The sequence below is a fragment of the Bufo gargarizans genome, chromosome 8 (assembly GCF_014858855.1).
Source record: "Bufo gargarizans isolate SCDJY-AF-19 chromosome 8, ASM1485885v1, whole genome shotgun sequence".
Taxonomy (NCBI): domain Eukaryota; kingdom Metazoa; phylum Chordata; class Amphibia; order Anura; family Bufonidae; genus Bufo; species Bufo gargarizans.
The window spans coordinates 76625963-76642719 of NC_058087.1; the positions used below are offsets into that span (position 1 = coordinate 76625963).

Genomic DNA, 16757 nt, shown 5'->3' on the forward strand with positions numbered 1-16757 from the left:
AACCTTAAGAACCTGTTAGCTCCATGAAGAGTGTGTGTGAAGTGAGGCTGTATGTTGTTTTTCCGTGAGGCTTGCTATCGTGTGGGTGTCTGCTTGCGAGTGGAACACTCAGGGGTGTCCTGTCGACCTTATAACTGACAGGTGGTGGCAGTGAAAGTTTTGTGTTAGTGTGTGGATGTGCTTCCAGGCTTCAGGTGGCGATTTATCCTCGAGTTACGGCCCGGCGTAAGGCGTAACAGCGAGTGAGGGCGTGAGGTAAATCGGCCTGTAGGGCTTGGGCAACCCTTGTCACGTGACGCGGTGGGCTGGTCTGTTCACCGGTATGTGACAGAGTATATTACAAAGCTCTATAATGAGTAAAAATATTGCCTGCCAATTTCAACCATTTTTTATATCACTTAAAGAGGTTTTCCAGGATTATGGCTGTTTTTTACCTAGCTCCTGGAGTGTGCAGTACCTGTTGAAAAATGTATACCCATCTGTTTCTTGCCAGTGACTGGCCTCAAGAAGCACATCACTTCCGGGACACATGCTGTTTGGGGACCAGTCACTACTGAGGCCAGTCATTGGTTGCAATGATCATGTCTGTGCCCTGCCCAGAAGTAAACAGACTAGGGACTGGAAGATTAATTAAAAGAGCCAGGGCACCGGAATGAAGCAGCAGGGAGCATGTGAGTATGAGTTTTTCAACACATACTACATGCTCCATGGGCTAGGTAAAAACAACCATAATTAAAAACAACCCTGCAAAAACTTCAAGGTTTTAGGATTTTTTAATATCCATAGCAAAAAAATTCTAAAAGTACATTTAACCTACAAACTTGATTAAAACAATAGGTCTTTGCCCAAAAACATATGTGCTTTATGCCCTGGGTATTTCAGGTTTATTTATTTTGTATTTATTTATGTAATACTAAATTATAACATTTTTGAATATACATGTATTTAATATACTGCATACATATCTTTCCAATATCAGGCAGTTGACATCTACATGCAGTAGAAAGGAATAGCCCATGTATCAATGCCCTAAATGAAACATGGCATCAGTTATGTGACACCCTGCACATCATTTAATTTCTGAAATTCAGTAAGCAGCAGGTTTACATGACATACATGTGCCCGGTAAGCAAACAGGACACATCCATGTGATAATTTACCGGTGACGGAATCATGATTTGTTGTTGTGGTTATTACAGTAAATGTGCAAATCTGACATGTGTCAATTTATGTGGTAATAACGTTAAAATGCCTTTACTTATCCAGGGCATTATGAGATTGTTTTCTCGTCATATATTGTACTTCATGACAGTAGTAAAATTGATTTTAAAAAAAATCATTTTTATTTATAAAAAAATACAAAATTTACCAAAAATGACCCCATTTTAGAAACTACACCACTCAAGGTATTCAAAATAGATTTTATAAACTTTGTTAACCCTTTAGGTATTCCACAAAAATTAATGGAAAATGGAGATGAAATTTCAGAATTTCACTTTTTTGGCAGATTTTCCATTGTAATCAATTTTTTTCCCAATAACAAAGCAAGGGTTAACATGTCCTGCTGCTGCTAGGAAGAAGGTAAGTACAGTCATGTGAAAAAATTAGGACACCCTTTGAAAGCATGTGGTTTTTTGTAACATTTTTAATAAAAGGTTATTTCATCTCCGTTTCAACAATACAGAGAGATTAAAGTAATCCAACTAAACAAAGAAAACTGAAGAAAAGTCTTTTCAAGATCTTCTGTAAATGTCATTCTACAAAAATGCCTATTCTAACTGAGGAAAAAGATAGGACACCCTCACATGTATTCCCTCTTAAATTGGCTCAGATCTCACACAGGTATATCACACCAGGTGCACATAATTAGTAGATCGTTACTCTGCATGTTGAATGAGGCTTGCCCTATTTAAACCTCAGACATTTAGTTTGGTGTGCTCCTGACTGTTGAAGTGAGAGTGAGCACCATGGTGAGAGCAAAAGAGCTGTCAGAGGACTTCAGAAAAAAGATTGTAGCAGCCTATGAGTCTGGGAAGGGATTTAAAAAGATCTCAAAAGATTTTGAAATCAGCCATTCCACTGTCCGGAAGATAGTCTACAAGTGGAGGGCTTTCAAAACAACTGCCAACATGCCCAGGACTGGTCGCCCCAGCAAGTTCACCCCAAGAGCAGACCGCAAGATGCTAAAAGAGGTCTCCAAAAACCCTAAAGTGTCATCTCGAGAACTACAGCAGGCTCTGGCTACTGTTGATGTAGAAGTACATGCCTCTACAATCAGAAAGATACTGTACAAGTTTAACTTGCATGGGAGGTGTGCAAGGAGGAAACCTTTGCTTTCCAAGAGAAACATCGAGGCCAGACTGACATTTGCCAGAGATAAAGTTGACAAAGACCAGGACTTCTGGAATAATGTTCTTTGGACAGATGAGTCCAAAATTGAATTATTTGGACACAACAGCAGAGGACATGTTTGGCGTAAACCAAACACAGCATTCCAAGAAAAGAACCTCATACCAACTGTGAAGCATGGAGGTGGAAGTGTCATGGTTTGGGGCTGCTTTGCTGCAGCAGGACCTGGTCAGCTCACCATCATAGAATCCACGATGAATTCTACTGTGTATCAGAAGGTGCTTGAAGAACATGTGAGACCATCAGTTAGAAAATTAAAGCTGAAGCGGAACTGGACCATGCAACATGACAATGACCCAAAACATACTAGTAAATCAACCAAAGATTGGCTGAAAAAGAAGAAATGGAGAGTCCTGGAATGGCCAAGTCAAAGTCCAGATTTGAATCCCATTGAGATGCTGTGGGGTGACTTGAAAAGGGCTGTACGTGCAAGAAACCCCTCAAACATCTCACAGCTGAAAAAGTTCTGCATTGAGGAGTGGGGTAAAATTTCCTCAGACCGATGTCGAAGACTGGTAGATGGCTACAAGAACCGTCTCACTGCAGTTATTTCAGCCAAAGGAGGTAACACTCGCTATTAGGGGCAAGGGTGTCCTATCTTTTTCCTCAGTTAGAATAGGCATTTTTGTAGAATGACATTTACAGAAGATCTTGAAAAGACTTTTCTTCAGTTTTCTTTGTTTAGTTGGATTACTTTAATCTCTCTGTATTGTTGAAACGGAGATGAAATAACCTTTTATTAAAAATGTTACAAAAAACCACATGCTTTCAAAGGGTGTCCTAATTTTTTCACATGACTGTATGTGGTGTTTATTTTTTTACATTCTGCGAGGGGCACAATGTAGGCATATTACTGGGTGGTACAATGTGGATATATTACTGGGTGGCGCAATGTGGGCATATTACTTGAGGGGCAAAATGTGGGCATATTACTTGGGGCACATAACTGGGCATATTACTGGGGGCACAGCTGGGCATAATTCTGTGAAGGAGGCACAATGTGTGCATAAATACTGTACGGTGGCATGAAGGGGGAATAATTACTATGTGGGGCATTAAGTGTACTGGGTGTAATTAGGTGTATAGACATGTTTTTGGCTGAGTTATAGGCGTGGCCTCGCGTGGAATTCTCTATTATTTTCTTGATTGCGAAAATCAGCAATGTAATATTCGCGCATGCAATACAGGCGTGGGTCACTTTTGCTACATTTTCCAAGCTGCTAAAAGTTTCCTGAGACTGGAGAAAATGTTTGGAATGGCAGAACATTAAAAATGGCTTTATATGCAGATAGAGTGCTCTAATATATTCGCGATTCTGCTAATCGGCAATTAATGATGCACATTTTTTCCCGCAATATGTGAAACTTCACAATTTAGCAGGTCTGACTGCATATTACTGATTAGTGACATCACAGTACTATGTATGTAGCATGTATGTATGGACAGCAGAACCTATCACACCACCTAACACCCTGCACTGGAAGCTATCAGCTACACTATATCACAATCTAACCTACACTAACTATGTCCTACTATCTGTATTGTATATATAAGCTAACTAACTAATGTAATGACACAGTAAAGCACAGAGCTCAGCAATGACACTGCTGTCTCTCTCAAAACTCCATAAAACTACAGAAAATGGCTGCTGTGGAGGTTCTTATATAGTAAGGGGTAGGCAGCTTTCCTATTGGTTGCTAGAGATGTTGCTAAGCTCAGACAAAGACATTGCAGCCTTCTCATTGGTCCACAAGCAAGAAGTGAGGGATCATGGATTCAGATGAAAAAATTAATCTAGAATATTCAAAAATACAAATATGTAGCAGTATATTCTAAATATTCACGAATTCTCGAAGTGCCAATATTCGCGATTAATATTCGCTATTCGAATATTCGCTCCCAACACTAATTAAAACCAGGATACCTCTAAGTCTGTGCACAACACAGTGGAATATGTTGGCATTATAAAGAAAATAATTAAGAATAACTGCCTCCGATAATACTTTAGCAGAGGGCAACAGATTATTGATTTGGTTGGCAAGGGAAGGAGATTCGGCATGGACAGGAAGTGGAAAGAAAATATGTCTCCATTGTGTGTACGTAGGTATAAAGATTGGGTGCGTAGTTCAATAAGAGACAGAGCTGAGTTCCAGGGCAGTCAGGTTGGGGAAGGAGAGAAAGCTAAGGCCTTGTGGGCCCAGTGCAGAATATGGGTAGCAAAGCATCAGAACCAGCCAGACACAGTAGCTGGTGGCATGAGGAGCTTAAAAGGGTTGTCCATTTTTACATTAATCATTGGATAACCCATTTAAAGGATCACAGGAGTGTAATAGACTCAGCACTGCTGAGGAACACAGGCAAGACGCGTCCCAGGATTGGATAGACATCACCAGAAAAAGGCACCTGGTGAATGCAGAGCTGTCTGGAAGTTGTCCACAGCTCCGTCACTAGTGATTGCTCAAGTTGCAGAGATTATATTATCCTGATCCCAGATCCCAAGCCCCCCCCGTCCCCCCCTAACAACGGAGTGCCCCGTGTTTTCCATGAGATGTATGAAGGAAATGATAAATAAATTTATAATAAAAATAAATAAAAACAACGGAGTGCCCTGGAATCCAATCCACAAAGCACTAGAGCTCTCACTCAGAGCAGGATGGAGAGGGTGGGAAGCATTCAGAGCCCTGGACATAGAGAAACTGCCTCTGGGACACTTGCGATGGCATGCATGAGGATGGGGTACTTTGATTTCTCATGTATAGTGATTTGATTTCTCTATATAGTGCTATCAGCCAGTGGCTCACTAAGGGGAGGGGGGCAGTCCGTTCCAGGTGCCAGCTGTCAGGAGCTAGTGGTCCTTTCACTCATTGACTGTGCTCAGCCCCCCGATCTCCTCTCCTCCAGGTCTGGCACAGCAGTGATGTCATTATATGAGGGTCACTGGGAGTCATTATACTGTATGGGAGGCCATAGGGGGTCATTATACTGTATAGGGGCACCGGTGGACATTATACTGTGTGTGTGGGCAGGATCAATGGGGGTCATTATACTCTGAGGGGCCACAGGGGGGCACTATACTGTATAAGCGAGCTAGGAAGAAAATCTGCACAGCACTGTGGCAGCTTTCTAATGTGTATAACATTTAATATGTCAGAGGTTAAATATGTTTAAATGTAAAAATGTCTTTATTTTTTTTTCCGTATGGGGCCAGATAAAGGACCTACCCCTGGTGCCAAATACCTTAGGCACCCCACTGCTGTCAGCAGTTCTAAGGGCACAATCTGCTGACATACTCCCTTTTATATTCCCTGTATTTGGATGTATTTGGTTTGCATTCAATTGTCAAAGCAACAATAAGGAAACTGAGCAGCTTCCGACTGTACTTCATGGTTCTTGTTATGTGAAGGATTATAAAACAATATATTCATGGTGAGTTCAAGAAGAAGTGTACACAGTTAACCAAAGTTACCGGTGATTAATCACTATTAAATAAATGCAAAAGACTGATAAAATCCATCTACAAATTTGCCATAGCTGTAAGGTGTGTCAGGTTCTAATATGAATTGGCATATGGTGGTCAGCGAACTTATAAAACTATACATGTACAAAGATTTTACTTTAATATAAACATAAAACAGGAAAGGAGAATGATTAGTCCAAGGTTTACGGAGCCATAATATGGAACCCATAGATATCTACGAGCCCTACTGAACCTCCATATGCCAACATTTTCACTGTGTTGCAGCAAATGAAGTTTCTAGTTACTTTGGTTTCCATTCCATATGTGTACTGAATTCCTGGTTGGTTGTTGTCATTATAAACCGCCAAGAAGCTTTTTGTCAGACACATCCCTGACAGCTGATCTGAGTGCACATAAAGCAGTAGGACAGTTCAGTTCTTCGTGAATCAGATTGCTAGAAATGGACTGTTGCAAAAATGACACTTCTTAGAATGCATTCAACAGAGGAAGTTCTTGGCAAACATTAAAGGGGGTTGTCCGGGTTCATAACTTTCACTTCCGTCGTGATAATACAACCGTCTGCATCCATTATGAATGGATCCGGTTGTATTATCTTTAACATAGCCAAGACGGATCCGTCACGAACTCCATTGAAAGCCAATGGGGGACAGATCCATTTACTTGCCAATGGGGGACAGATCCATTGTGTGTCAGGACGGATCCATCTTGCTCCACACCACATCGCGGACAGAAAAACGCTGCTTGCAGTGTTATTCTGTCTACCATGGGGACGCAACCAAATGGAACGGTAAGCATTCTGGTGCACTCAGTTTCGTTCAGTTCAGTTTTGTCCCCAACAACAATGAATGGGGACAAAACTGAAGCGTTTTCCCCTACTATTGAGATCCTGTTACGGATCTCAATAGCGGAAAGGGAAAGCGCAAGTGTGAAAGCAGCCTAAGCCTGTATCAGTGGAGCTTCGGAGCATTTCTAGCTCCAATGCTCCCCCTTGCCTTGCTCTGCATAGCGCAGGTGACGTACCGGACTTCTTATGGCCATGCTAGACAGAGGTTTCCACATAGCAGTGAGCCCAGTGACATCACCGACATAAATGGGCGGTCTTTAGCACTGCCCTAGGCTGTTTTACAGGCTAGGGGAGCGCTAAAGACAGCTCATTAGTGCCGTGATATTAACAGGACCACCACCTAGCATACTAAGAAAAAGCCAGGTACGTCACTGGCAGTAAACAAAAAGCCCTTGCGCCCTGCTCTGCTGCTCTACTGATACAGATTAAATGTGTGAAGGGGAGCAGATGTCCAGGTTCAGCTCTGAACCTGGACAACCCCTTGAAGTCAGCCAGGAATACTGGCCAATTTCAGCTCTGAAGCACAGTGAATTGTGAACGTAGCTCTAAATTATAATACCTAATGTAAATCAGGATCTTTGCAAAAAAAAAGTAATGCAAGAAATTTACGTTTTAAGTTGCTAAAAATGTTACAGTGAGGAACAGAAGTATTTGACCACCCTGCGATTTTGCAAGTTCTCCCACTTAGAAATCATGGAGAGGTCTGAAATTCACATTATAGGTGCATTCCCACTAATCCACTCATTAATCTAACTTAGTAGCACCTGAGCTCTTTAAAGACCCCTGTCCACCCCACAGCCAGTCAGACGCCAACTACTACCCTGGGCAAGACTAAAGAGCTGTCAAAAGACACCTGATACAAAATTGTGGACCTCCACAAGGCTGGAAAGGGCTACAGGGCAATGCCAACCAACTTGGGGAAAATAGATCAACTGTTGGAGCAATTGTTAGAAAATGGAAGAGGCTAAAGACGACTGTCAGTCTCCCTCGGACTGGGGCTCCATGCAATATCTCACCTCGTGGGGTATCACTGATGATAGGAAAGGTGAGGAATCAGCCCAGGAGGAGCTGGTCAGTGACATGAAGAGAGCTAGGACCACAGTTATAAAGGGCACTGTCGGTAGAACACTACGCCTTCATGGTTTTAAATCATGCATTGCACGGAAGGTTCCCCTGCTCAAGTCATCTCAGGCCCGTCTGAAGTTTGCCAATGACCATCCGGATGATTCAGAGGAGGCATGGGAGAAAGTCATGTGGTCAGATGAGACCAAAGTAGAACTTTTTGGTCTAAACTTCACTCGTTGTGTTTGGAGGAAAAAGAAGGATGAGTTGCATCCCAAGAACACCACCCCTACTGTGAAGCATGAGGGCGGTAACATCATGCTTTGGGTGTGCTTTTCCTCGAAGAGGACAGGATGACTGCACTGTATTCAGGAGAGAATGAATGGGGCCATTGATTTTCTCAGGTGTTCAAATACTTATGTTCAGCAGTGCAAGACAAATACATTCTTTAAAAATCATACAATGTGATTTCCTGATTATAATTTTTTTATTCTGTCTCTCAGAGTGGGAATGCACATACAATCTGAATTTCAGACCCCTCCATGATTTCTAAGTGGGAGAACTTGCAAAATCGCAGGGTGTTCAAATACTTCTGTTCCTCACTGTATGTGAACTATAAATTTGTGTCTGAAGTTGGACGTGATTTAAACTGCAATAAATATAACACAGTGACTGGCGTTCCCATATGCCAGTCCTGATTCCTCTGCGCCGGAGTCAGATGCGTCCAATTTATTGATAGGCAGATGCCTCCTAATAAATTAGGCACATCTCTGGCACTCTGTGTGCCAGAAACTGAAGTCTACACCAGCTAGGAGCTGCAGTATGCTTCAGCTATGACTTGCCCCACTTTCTGATGTAAGTTATAGTAAATCTGGTGGGCTGCAGTAAGCCCCTCCCACTAAGACCCACTACTTTAAATTGCCACTTTAGAAAAGTAAGCAAGAAGCTGTAAAGGTTGCCCATTATTGCACACATAGTGCCATAGTTTGCAACTTTTTAACATCATTATTGTGGTATAGTGTGGTGAGTGCCCGTCACTATGTTTTTAAAACGTATACAGCGCCATCCAACTTTTTTTATTGTGTAGGAACATTCAATCACAGCACATTTATTCTGGCTTTTTGACAAAAACAAGATAAAACATGAAAAACTCTTGGGATGTGGGTGACTACTATTTTGCAGGCATTGTGCACATCTTTACTATTAGCAGAATTGCCAATGATTGCTCTAAAAATACAGAAAATACATGTATTTCATATATATAAATATACCTTTTTAGAGAAGGGGATATTAATTGAAATAAGAATCTCTTCTGCCCTCAAAGCTGCTGACTCATCAAACAACAACTGTTTTAAGGTTACTTGACGTCTCTTGTCTGCAAAAAAACAATTCAGAAATCATTGACATATTATAGAACAGCCCATATCACTGCATAATTAGGTAGATAAGACAATCAGGACTATGAGAAATGGGATTACAACCACCGTGGGGGCAGAAATGTTGACCATATTAATCACCCAATATGTAACTGTAATAAAAGGCTGGAGGCTGATTACATATGGCTGGGGGCTGATCACATATGGCTAGGGGCTGATCACATATGGCTGGGGGCTGATATGTGGCACAGAGGACTGATATGAGGCATGGGGGTCTCATCTGAGGTCTGATTGGGGGTCTTCTTTATATTGGGCTCTATTCTGAGGTCTGATCTGAGGTCTTATTAACATTGGGGATCTGATTGGGGCTGTGAGCTGAGGTCTGATTAATATTGGTGGTCTGACCTGAGGTGTAATGAAAAAATTGTTTTTCTTATTTTCCTCCTCTAAAACCTAGGTGCATGTTATGGGCCGGTGCGTCTTATGGGGCGAAAAATACGGTAATTCATATCCAGAGTTTTCACAAATATATATCTTTTTCAGGCCATATATAGTCCCAACATTTCAGTTGAATAAAGACCTTTTTCAAGGGATCTCAGACCAAGAGTGAAGAAGCATGGTCTGGACATCAATATTCACACACTATAACAGCATCACTGAAGATAAGGACATTGTTCTTGACCAGAAGAAATGGAGGAGAGCAACAACTATACAAACAGCCTACATTTTCATAAAATTATGCTTTCCTGAAATATGGCTCTAAATGTTCTACATATCCAGCAATTTATAATATCCAGCACCGACGGGGGTCGCATAGCATTATATTAATTTATAATGCTATGTAACCCTGTGACATAATGCAGTCAGTGTTATCCAATACATTCCAGAACTGTAAGGGTTACATAGCATCATAAATCAATCCCGTCAGTGCTGAAAGTTCATGCCAGGTGCTGCGCTGCGAGTCCGCTCATGTGAAAGCAGCCTAATAGTGGCTGGGAGCAGCTAGAAGTCTGGCTTTGGTTGTGAGAAGGGTCATGGGATTCAAAGCCTTGAAAGAGAAAAATGGAGCTCCCATAACTTACAGACAGGGGCGTACATAGAAATCATTTGGCCCAATAGCAAGAATCTGAATTGGGCCCCCTAACCCCACCCACTACCTTGGCCCATCCCACATCCTGCCCTGGCTCCTCCCCCGCCACACCCCCATTTGCCAATAAAGAAATGTATACATGACCTACTGAGGACTCCAGTATAACGAAAACCGGACGGATCCGTTATGCAGGCCCTAGACTTCTATTATGAAAGAATGAATAATGGAATGACTATAAAACTGCCTATAAAGGCATTCAGTTATGCATTCCGTCATGGAATTGCATATGTATCAAATCGTAGTTTTTTTACACAATAAAAGCACACAGAGCTATGGAGACTGAGTATTGCGGATGTGCTAGCGGCCATCTAGCAATCCATGTCCTCAGCTCTATACCCAAAATCCTGGTGACAGGTTCCCTATAAGCAAACCCTGACTTATCCATCAGACTGCCCTAAGGAGAAGCGTGATTCATCACACCACACAACACGTTTCCACTGCTCCAGTGGTGGCATCATTTACTCCACTCCACACTCCAGCCAACACTTAGCATTGTGATTGGTGATATAGGCTTTCATGCAGGTGTTCACCATAGAAACCCATGCTATGCAGCTCTTGGTGCAGTTTTTGTGCTGATGTTAACACCAGAGGAGGTTTGGAGCTCTGCGTTAGTGACTTGTCTGCTGCTTTGTGGCTGAGATGTTGTGGTTCCTAAACACTTCCACTTTGCAATAATACAGGGCGACACAAGAAAAAGTAGCCTGCCTCCAATATCTCCAAATCAAAGTTACTAATAGTAAATCTGGCTTAGTTTTCCATAGCAACCACTACAGGGCTCTAAAAAAATGAAAGCTGACCTCTGATTGGTTGCTGTGGATAACTAAGACAGATTTACTATTAGGCAGTTTGATATGGAGATATTGGAGGCAGGCCACCCTGTATTTTCGTGGGCAACCCTGTATTACCCATAGTTGATGGTAGAATATCTAGGAGAGAAGACATTTCACAAACTGAGTTGTTGCATCGGTTACATCCTATCAAAGTGCTATGCACCAATTCAGGAGCAATTCATTTACATGCAGCGATCATCTCCACATTATGGGGAGGCGCAATCACTAATGCCATTGCTCATTCCAATGCAAAATCATTGTTTGTGGGCAGTGTTGTTTAGACCGCACAATCTGCTGCCCACAAATGATAATTTAGGTGACTGCGCCAACAACCTATTACCTGATGAATGAGCATTTCGCTCATTCATCGGGTAATTTATGTACCTTTTAAGTGGACCACTCATCGAGAGTTCGTACGAATATCGAGCAGTGTAAAGGGGCCTTTAAGTGGCACATCTAATACTAATATCAAGATGTATAGCAGTAAATTACAGGAGGAACATTTCAGCACTTACTTAGGCAGACTTGGCTTCTGCGCATTCAATCCAGAATATAAATACACAATTGAATGACTGCCTTCCTCGTAATCTTACCTTTTGATGCAAGATTAAAGGTGCAGTTTCCAATAGCCAGGATAGGGTTCAGTTCCCAAGAAGAACTTTCACTTAAAATGCTTCCCCCAAGGGACTATGATAAAAGAGAAAAGTGTGCAGATTGTAAAGGTTCTGTTAAATGTGCCAACTTTTGCAACAATTACATATGAATACAGAATATCAAATGTTCTCAACTAGGCTTTGCCAACAGTTAATATCCATGCCACAAGAAGGACATGTAGTGTATCATCACTGCAGGTCCGAATGCTCTGGTACCAACCACTGTGTCCCCTGTGTCTCCAGAGACCTTTTTTATGCTACTGACTCTTCTTCAGCTAAAAGAAAGCTAACTTGATTGCAAATCTGACTAGGACAATCTCTTCCTGGATCAAGGAACTTGTGACGAATGTTTTGCGCCTGAGGCAGTCATGTTCTGGGAAAGTTATTCTGTCCTTCTATTGCCTCATTCACACGTTAGTGTTTGGTCAGTAATTTCGAGCCAAAACCAGGTGCAGCTGTAAACACAGAACAGGTGCAGATCTTCCCCTTCTACCTTATGTCTGTGGAGGCTTCGATCCTGGTTTTGGCTCACCTCATGATGGAAATCACTGACCAAAACACTGATGTGTGAATGAGGCTTTACTCTGGGTGGTTTTATAGGCATACTGCACCTCCAGGAACTGGGAATGGGGTGCCTCATCATTTGAAAAGCATTGCTCTATGCTCTGTTTGTACTCCTTACTATGCTGTCTTGTCTTTCAATCTACATGACTACCATTGTGCTGATATTACATTACTAGAAATGAGTAAATCGACTTGAATTTTGTAAAATTACAAGATGGATGCAAATCCCAATTTTCTGATGATTAATTTGCGCAGATTTATAAGGGAGAGAGAGAAAAAGAGAGAGGGAGAAAAAAAACTATTCTCCCGAATAGAATGCATACAGAAACTTCAGGAGCTGCGCCCACTCCATACAGCTGTTACACAGCTGATACCCACCTACTGCAGATGGGATTGGAGATTACTTCGATTCTTGCCACTTAAACTCTCAGATGCCACAGTCAATAATGGCTGCGGAATCTAAGTGGTTGAACAGAGGCAGAGAGGTCATAGCTGCTGTGGGCCATGTGAAGGCTCTCAGGCTGTAATGGAATGCCAGTAAAATGACCATACAATGCAATACAGAAGTATTACAGTGAATGGTACAAGTGATCAAGCTATCACATATTCAAGTTCCCTAAAAGTGGACTAAAAAAGTACAAATATGTTTACAATTTTATTTAAAAGTAAAAAAAACACAAATATTAAACATTTAACCCCCCTCCTCATTTATTATATTAAAAATAGGAAATAGTAAAAAATAAACATAATTAGTATCACCACTAGGGATGAGCGGATATCATATTTTGAAATTCGTTTTCGCTTTGGGTTCATTCCGTTATGCATTCTGTCATGGAATTGTGTTATGGTCCATGGTAACGGAATCCATAATGCAATTCAGCAAATACCACAACATGAACCGAAAACGAATTTCAAAATATGAAATTCACTCATCCCTAATCACATTTAAAAATGTCTGACTTAAAAATACCATGTTATTTATCTCTCATGGTGAACAAAAATGTAAAAAAAAAAAATCCAAGTCAAAGCATTTCAGTTTTTGGTCACCTCACCTCCCCAAAAAATGAAATAAACAATCAAAAAGTTGCATACTCCCTGAAATAATACCAATGAAAACTCAGCCCGGCAAAAAATGAGCCCTCACAGACCTCTGTCCAATGAAAGATAAAAAGTTATGGGTATCAGAATATGGCAGCACTACATAATTATTTAATTTTATTACAAAAGGTGTTTAACGATATATATTTGATATCATTATAATCCTACTAACCCACAGAATAAGGTTGTCATGTCATTTTTACCACATAGTGAGCATCATAAAAATTAAACCCAAACAACAATGAACCAAACAGGTATTTGGGAATATATTTATAATAAAGTACCGTACTTCTCGCCCCATAAGACGCACAAAGTGGGGGGGGGGATGTCCCTGTGTCTTATGGGGTGAATACTAATGAGCCCTTCCATTATTGAAGCGCTCATTAGTACCGGAGGACCAGGAAGCGGTGAAGGCTCTGTACTCACCGCTTGATGGTCCTCGGCTGTCGGCTGTGCAGTGGCTGCGCACAGCATGAGGGCGCTCTGTGACCTCACGCTGTGCACGCCAGTTCACAGTGTAGCCGACAGCAGGAGGAAGAAGAGCGCGGGCGGTGAGGAGCGTCAGCGGCCAGGAGCAGGGGAGGTAAGTGGATTTTTTATTTTATCTGATCTGAGGCTGGGGGCTGCATCCAATGAGGCTGAGGCGTTGATCTGAGGCATAGGGGTCTGATCTGAGGTTTGATTGAGGGTCTTATTAACATTGGGGGTCTGATTGGTGGTCATAGGTCTTATGAAAAATATTTTTTTCCCGATTGTCCTCCTCTAAAACCTAGGTGCGTCTTATGGGCCGGTGCATCTTATAGGGCGAAAGTATTTAATTGTCTCAATTCACGGAGAACCACTTTAAATTTAGACTAAACGGTTTAAGGCCGGGGTTACATGTCGATCTTCACTGCGACACCTGTCTCATGACCAAAAGGTCATTGTGTAGCAGTGCAGCCATTGAATTGAAAGGGGTCGCAGTATGACTCCCAAGTTCCGTGACTGCGACCTCAGAATTGCAAAAAAATAAAATAAAACACTGCTCAATGTGTTGTGATTCTGGGTCAGGACACGCAACTTGCAAGTCGTGCTGAGACCCGATTCAGATTATGGCTGCACTGATACCTTTGATCATGTGTCTAGGCCAAGATCGCCATGTAGTCTGAGCCTAAAACTGCAACAGATTTATCAAAGTTGCTGATGCTGGATGATAAATCTGGCACACCTTCAGAATGCTAGTCTAAGTTTGTACCTAAGTTTGTGGAGAAGCTGAGCAGATTGATATAAAGTATTATGAGAAAGGATTAAGCAAAACTTTTAACTAGTTTAGTAAAAGCTCTGTTCTTTCTGTGCTCAATAACCAAGTGGGTGGTCTTATCTGTGACTTATATTGACAGCCTTCTCTGTGTAAGTGTTTCTACAGAGTTAGCTGACAATCACTGAGCAGAACCACCCACATGGCAACTGAGCTCAGAAAGAGCAGAGATTCAAGTTTTGATGACTCATTTCCCACACAGCTATAGATCGATCTCCTCCTGCTCTATAACATGCTTCAGGCAGATAGGACTGCATTTCATAGTCAAGGATTCTCTTTAAACTACACCCTCTTTTTGGCAGAACATAACCTTTTCCCACTAGGCCAAGGCTTGTGGTTGGAAGAGGCAGAAAAAGTGTCTAAAAGAGTTAATAAATGTGGAACAAAGCATGTACTCCAGTTTTTGGCACAAATTAGACAAAAATTCTGGTGCGTTTTTATAAGTAAATCTCTCCTCCCATTGTATCCATAATTTGAATCATTTCTCAGGTTATGATGTTGAGGGACACAATAAAAGAAGGAGTCAACCATGGTTTACTCACTAAATGGTTGATGCAGCTAAGAGTGGGCAACAAGTGTTACAGACACATTGCATTATTGAAGCGTATTATCAAAAATATTATTTTCAAGGAAGTGGTGGAGAAATTAAGAAACTTGTGTTCTGAGTATGGAGTAAAGAGTCATGCATACAGACAGCTTCTCTACTGGTAGGAAAAGCCTGAATTCTTCTGGTGGAGCCTGCAGGGCAACTACTGTTTGATTTTGGCACTGTTATTGTGCTTTGTTACCTGGATTGCTTCCGTTTGTAAAGATAGTTATACTTTAAATCACATTTTTATTCAAAACATGTAACTTACTGCTTCACATCTTATGTGCTTTGCTGACAGCTGCTGGAGCATGACCCGGAAGATCTTGCTTTTTTCCTGCGGTAACTGAGATACAGCCTCAGACAAAATAGATCGAACCATTGCCAGACTGCATGCTGCTCCGATGGTGATACCTGAAGGGAACAGATGTTTTTAAAACCATAATGTACAGACATATGCATTGGTCAAACCTGGGAGAAAAAGAATTCATAGCTCCAATGTTTAATATGTAAAATCTGTCTGATATTGCACATAAACAGTCCATCTCCGACCTATGGCTCTCCAGTCATTATGAGACTACACTTCCCAGCATTCCTCAACCGTGATGACCCCTGGAGAGTTATAGGTTGGAGACCACTGCTGAACATAATCTGTAAAATATAGCATAGAGCCCTCTATATCTATAGTGTTAGTTTAAACATCTGGAGTCTCAAGAAACTAACAGACAAAACAATTGTTAGTAACAAACACAATATCCTCTTCTTCTTTACCATCAATCAAAATGAATCAGTGAAGAAGAAAAAATGTGTCTGAAAAGGCATTCCCAGTACTTAACACCTATTAACAGAGTGAATGGAGCAGCAGTCCACATGCTTGACTGCCACTCCATTCGAATAAGGGAAACACAGGAACCATGTTCTCCTGGTTGGTGGGAGTCCGAATGGTCAGACCCTCACTGATCTGACATTGTTGTCTCCTGGTTTGTATTACTTAGTTTTCCCATTCATGAAAAAAATAAATCTTATTTCAACCAGGCACTTATTACATATCCTCAAGATAGCAGTTACCCTTCCCTATCAAACTACCCAGTACCCTTTACCAATACCTTCCAGCTTGTTCAGGATATCAATACTGAGGAACTACTGAACTGTCCCAGAATATCAAATAATGCAAGGAATAAGCCAATAGATAACTAAGGATAGAGAATCTGTACCCACTGATATTTATAATGACTGCCCCTCACTTCCATTCCACCTGCTGTAAAGTGCATGTTATCCTTACTTGCCTCTCTATCATGTAGCTCGCACTGCCACAATTTGCAGGCCCCACAATTAATGGGTCCATTGAAAATGAACCACACAATTGCTGGGTAATTTTGGGCAGAGCAGAGCTACTGTGTCTTAGCAGAC

The 16757-nt window shown here is 41.5% G+C and overlaps 1 protein-coding gene across 1 annotated transcript in view; it reads right to left on the reverse strand.

Annotated features, from left to right (window-relative positions):
• LOC122945807 (aldehyde oxidase 2-like) overlaps positions 1–16757 on the reverse strand; it is a 166680-nt gene that overhangs the window by 117537 nt on the left and 32386 nt on the right. Inside the window, exons 4-6 of the mRNA XM_044305024.1 lie at positions 15619–15761; positions 11743–11836; positions 9065–9168 (exon numbers count right to left, since the gene is read on the reverse strand). Of these exons, the coding sequence (XP_044160959.1) occupies positions 9065–9168; positions 11743–11836; positions 15619–15761 (341 nt within the window). The remainder of the gene's footprint in view (positions 1–9064; positions 9169–11742; positions 11837–15618; positions 15762–16757) is intronic.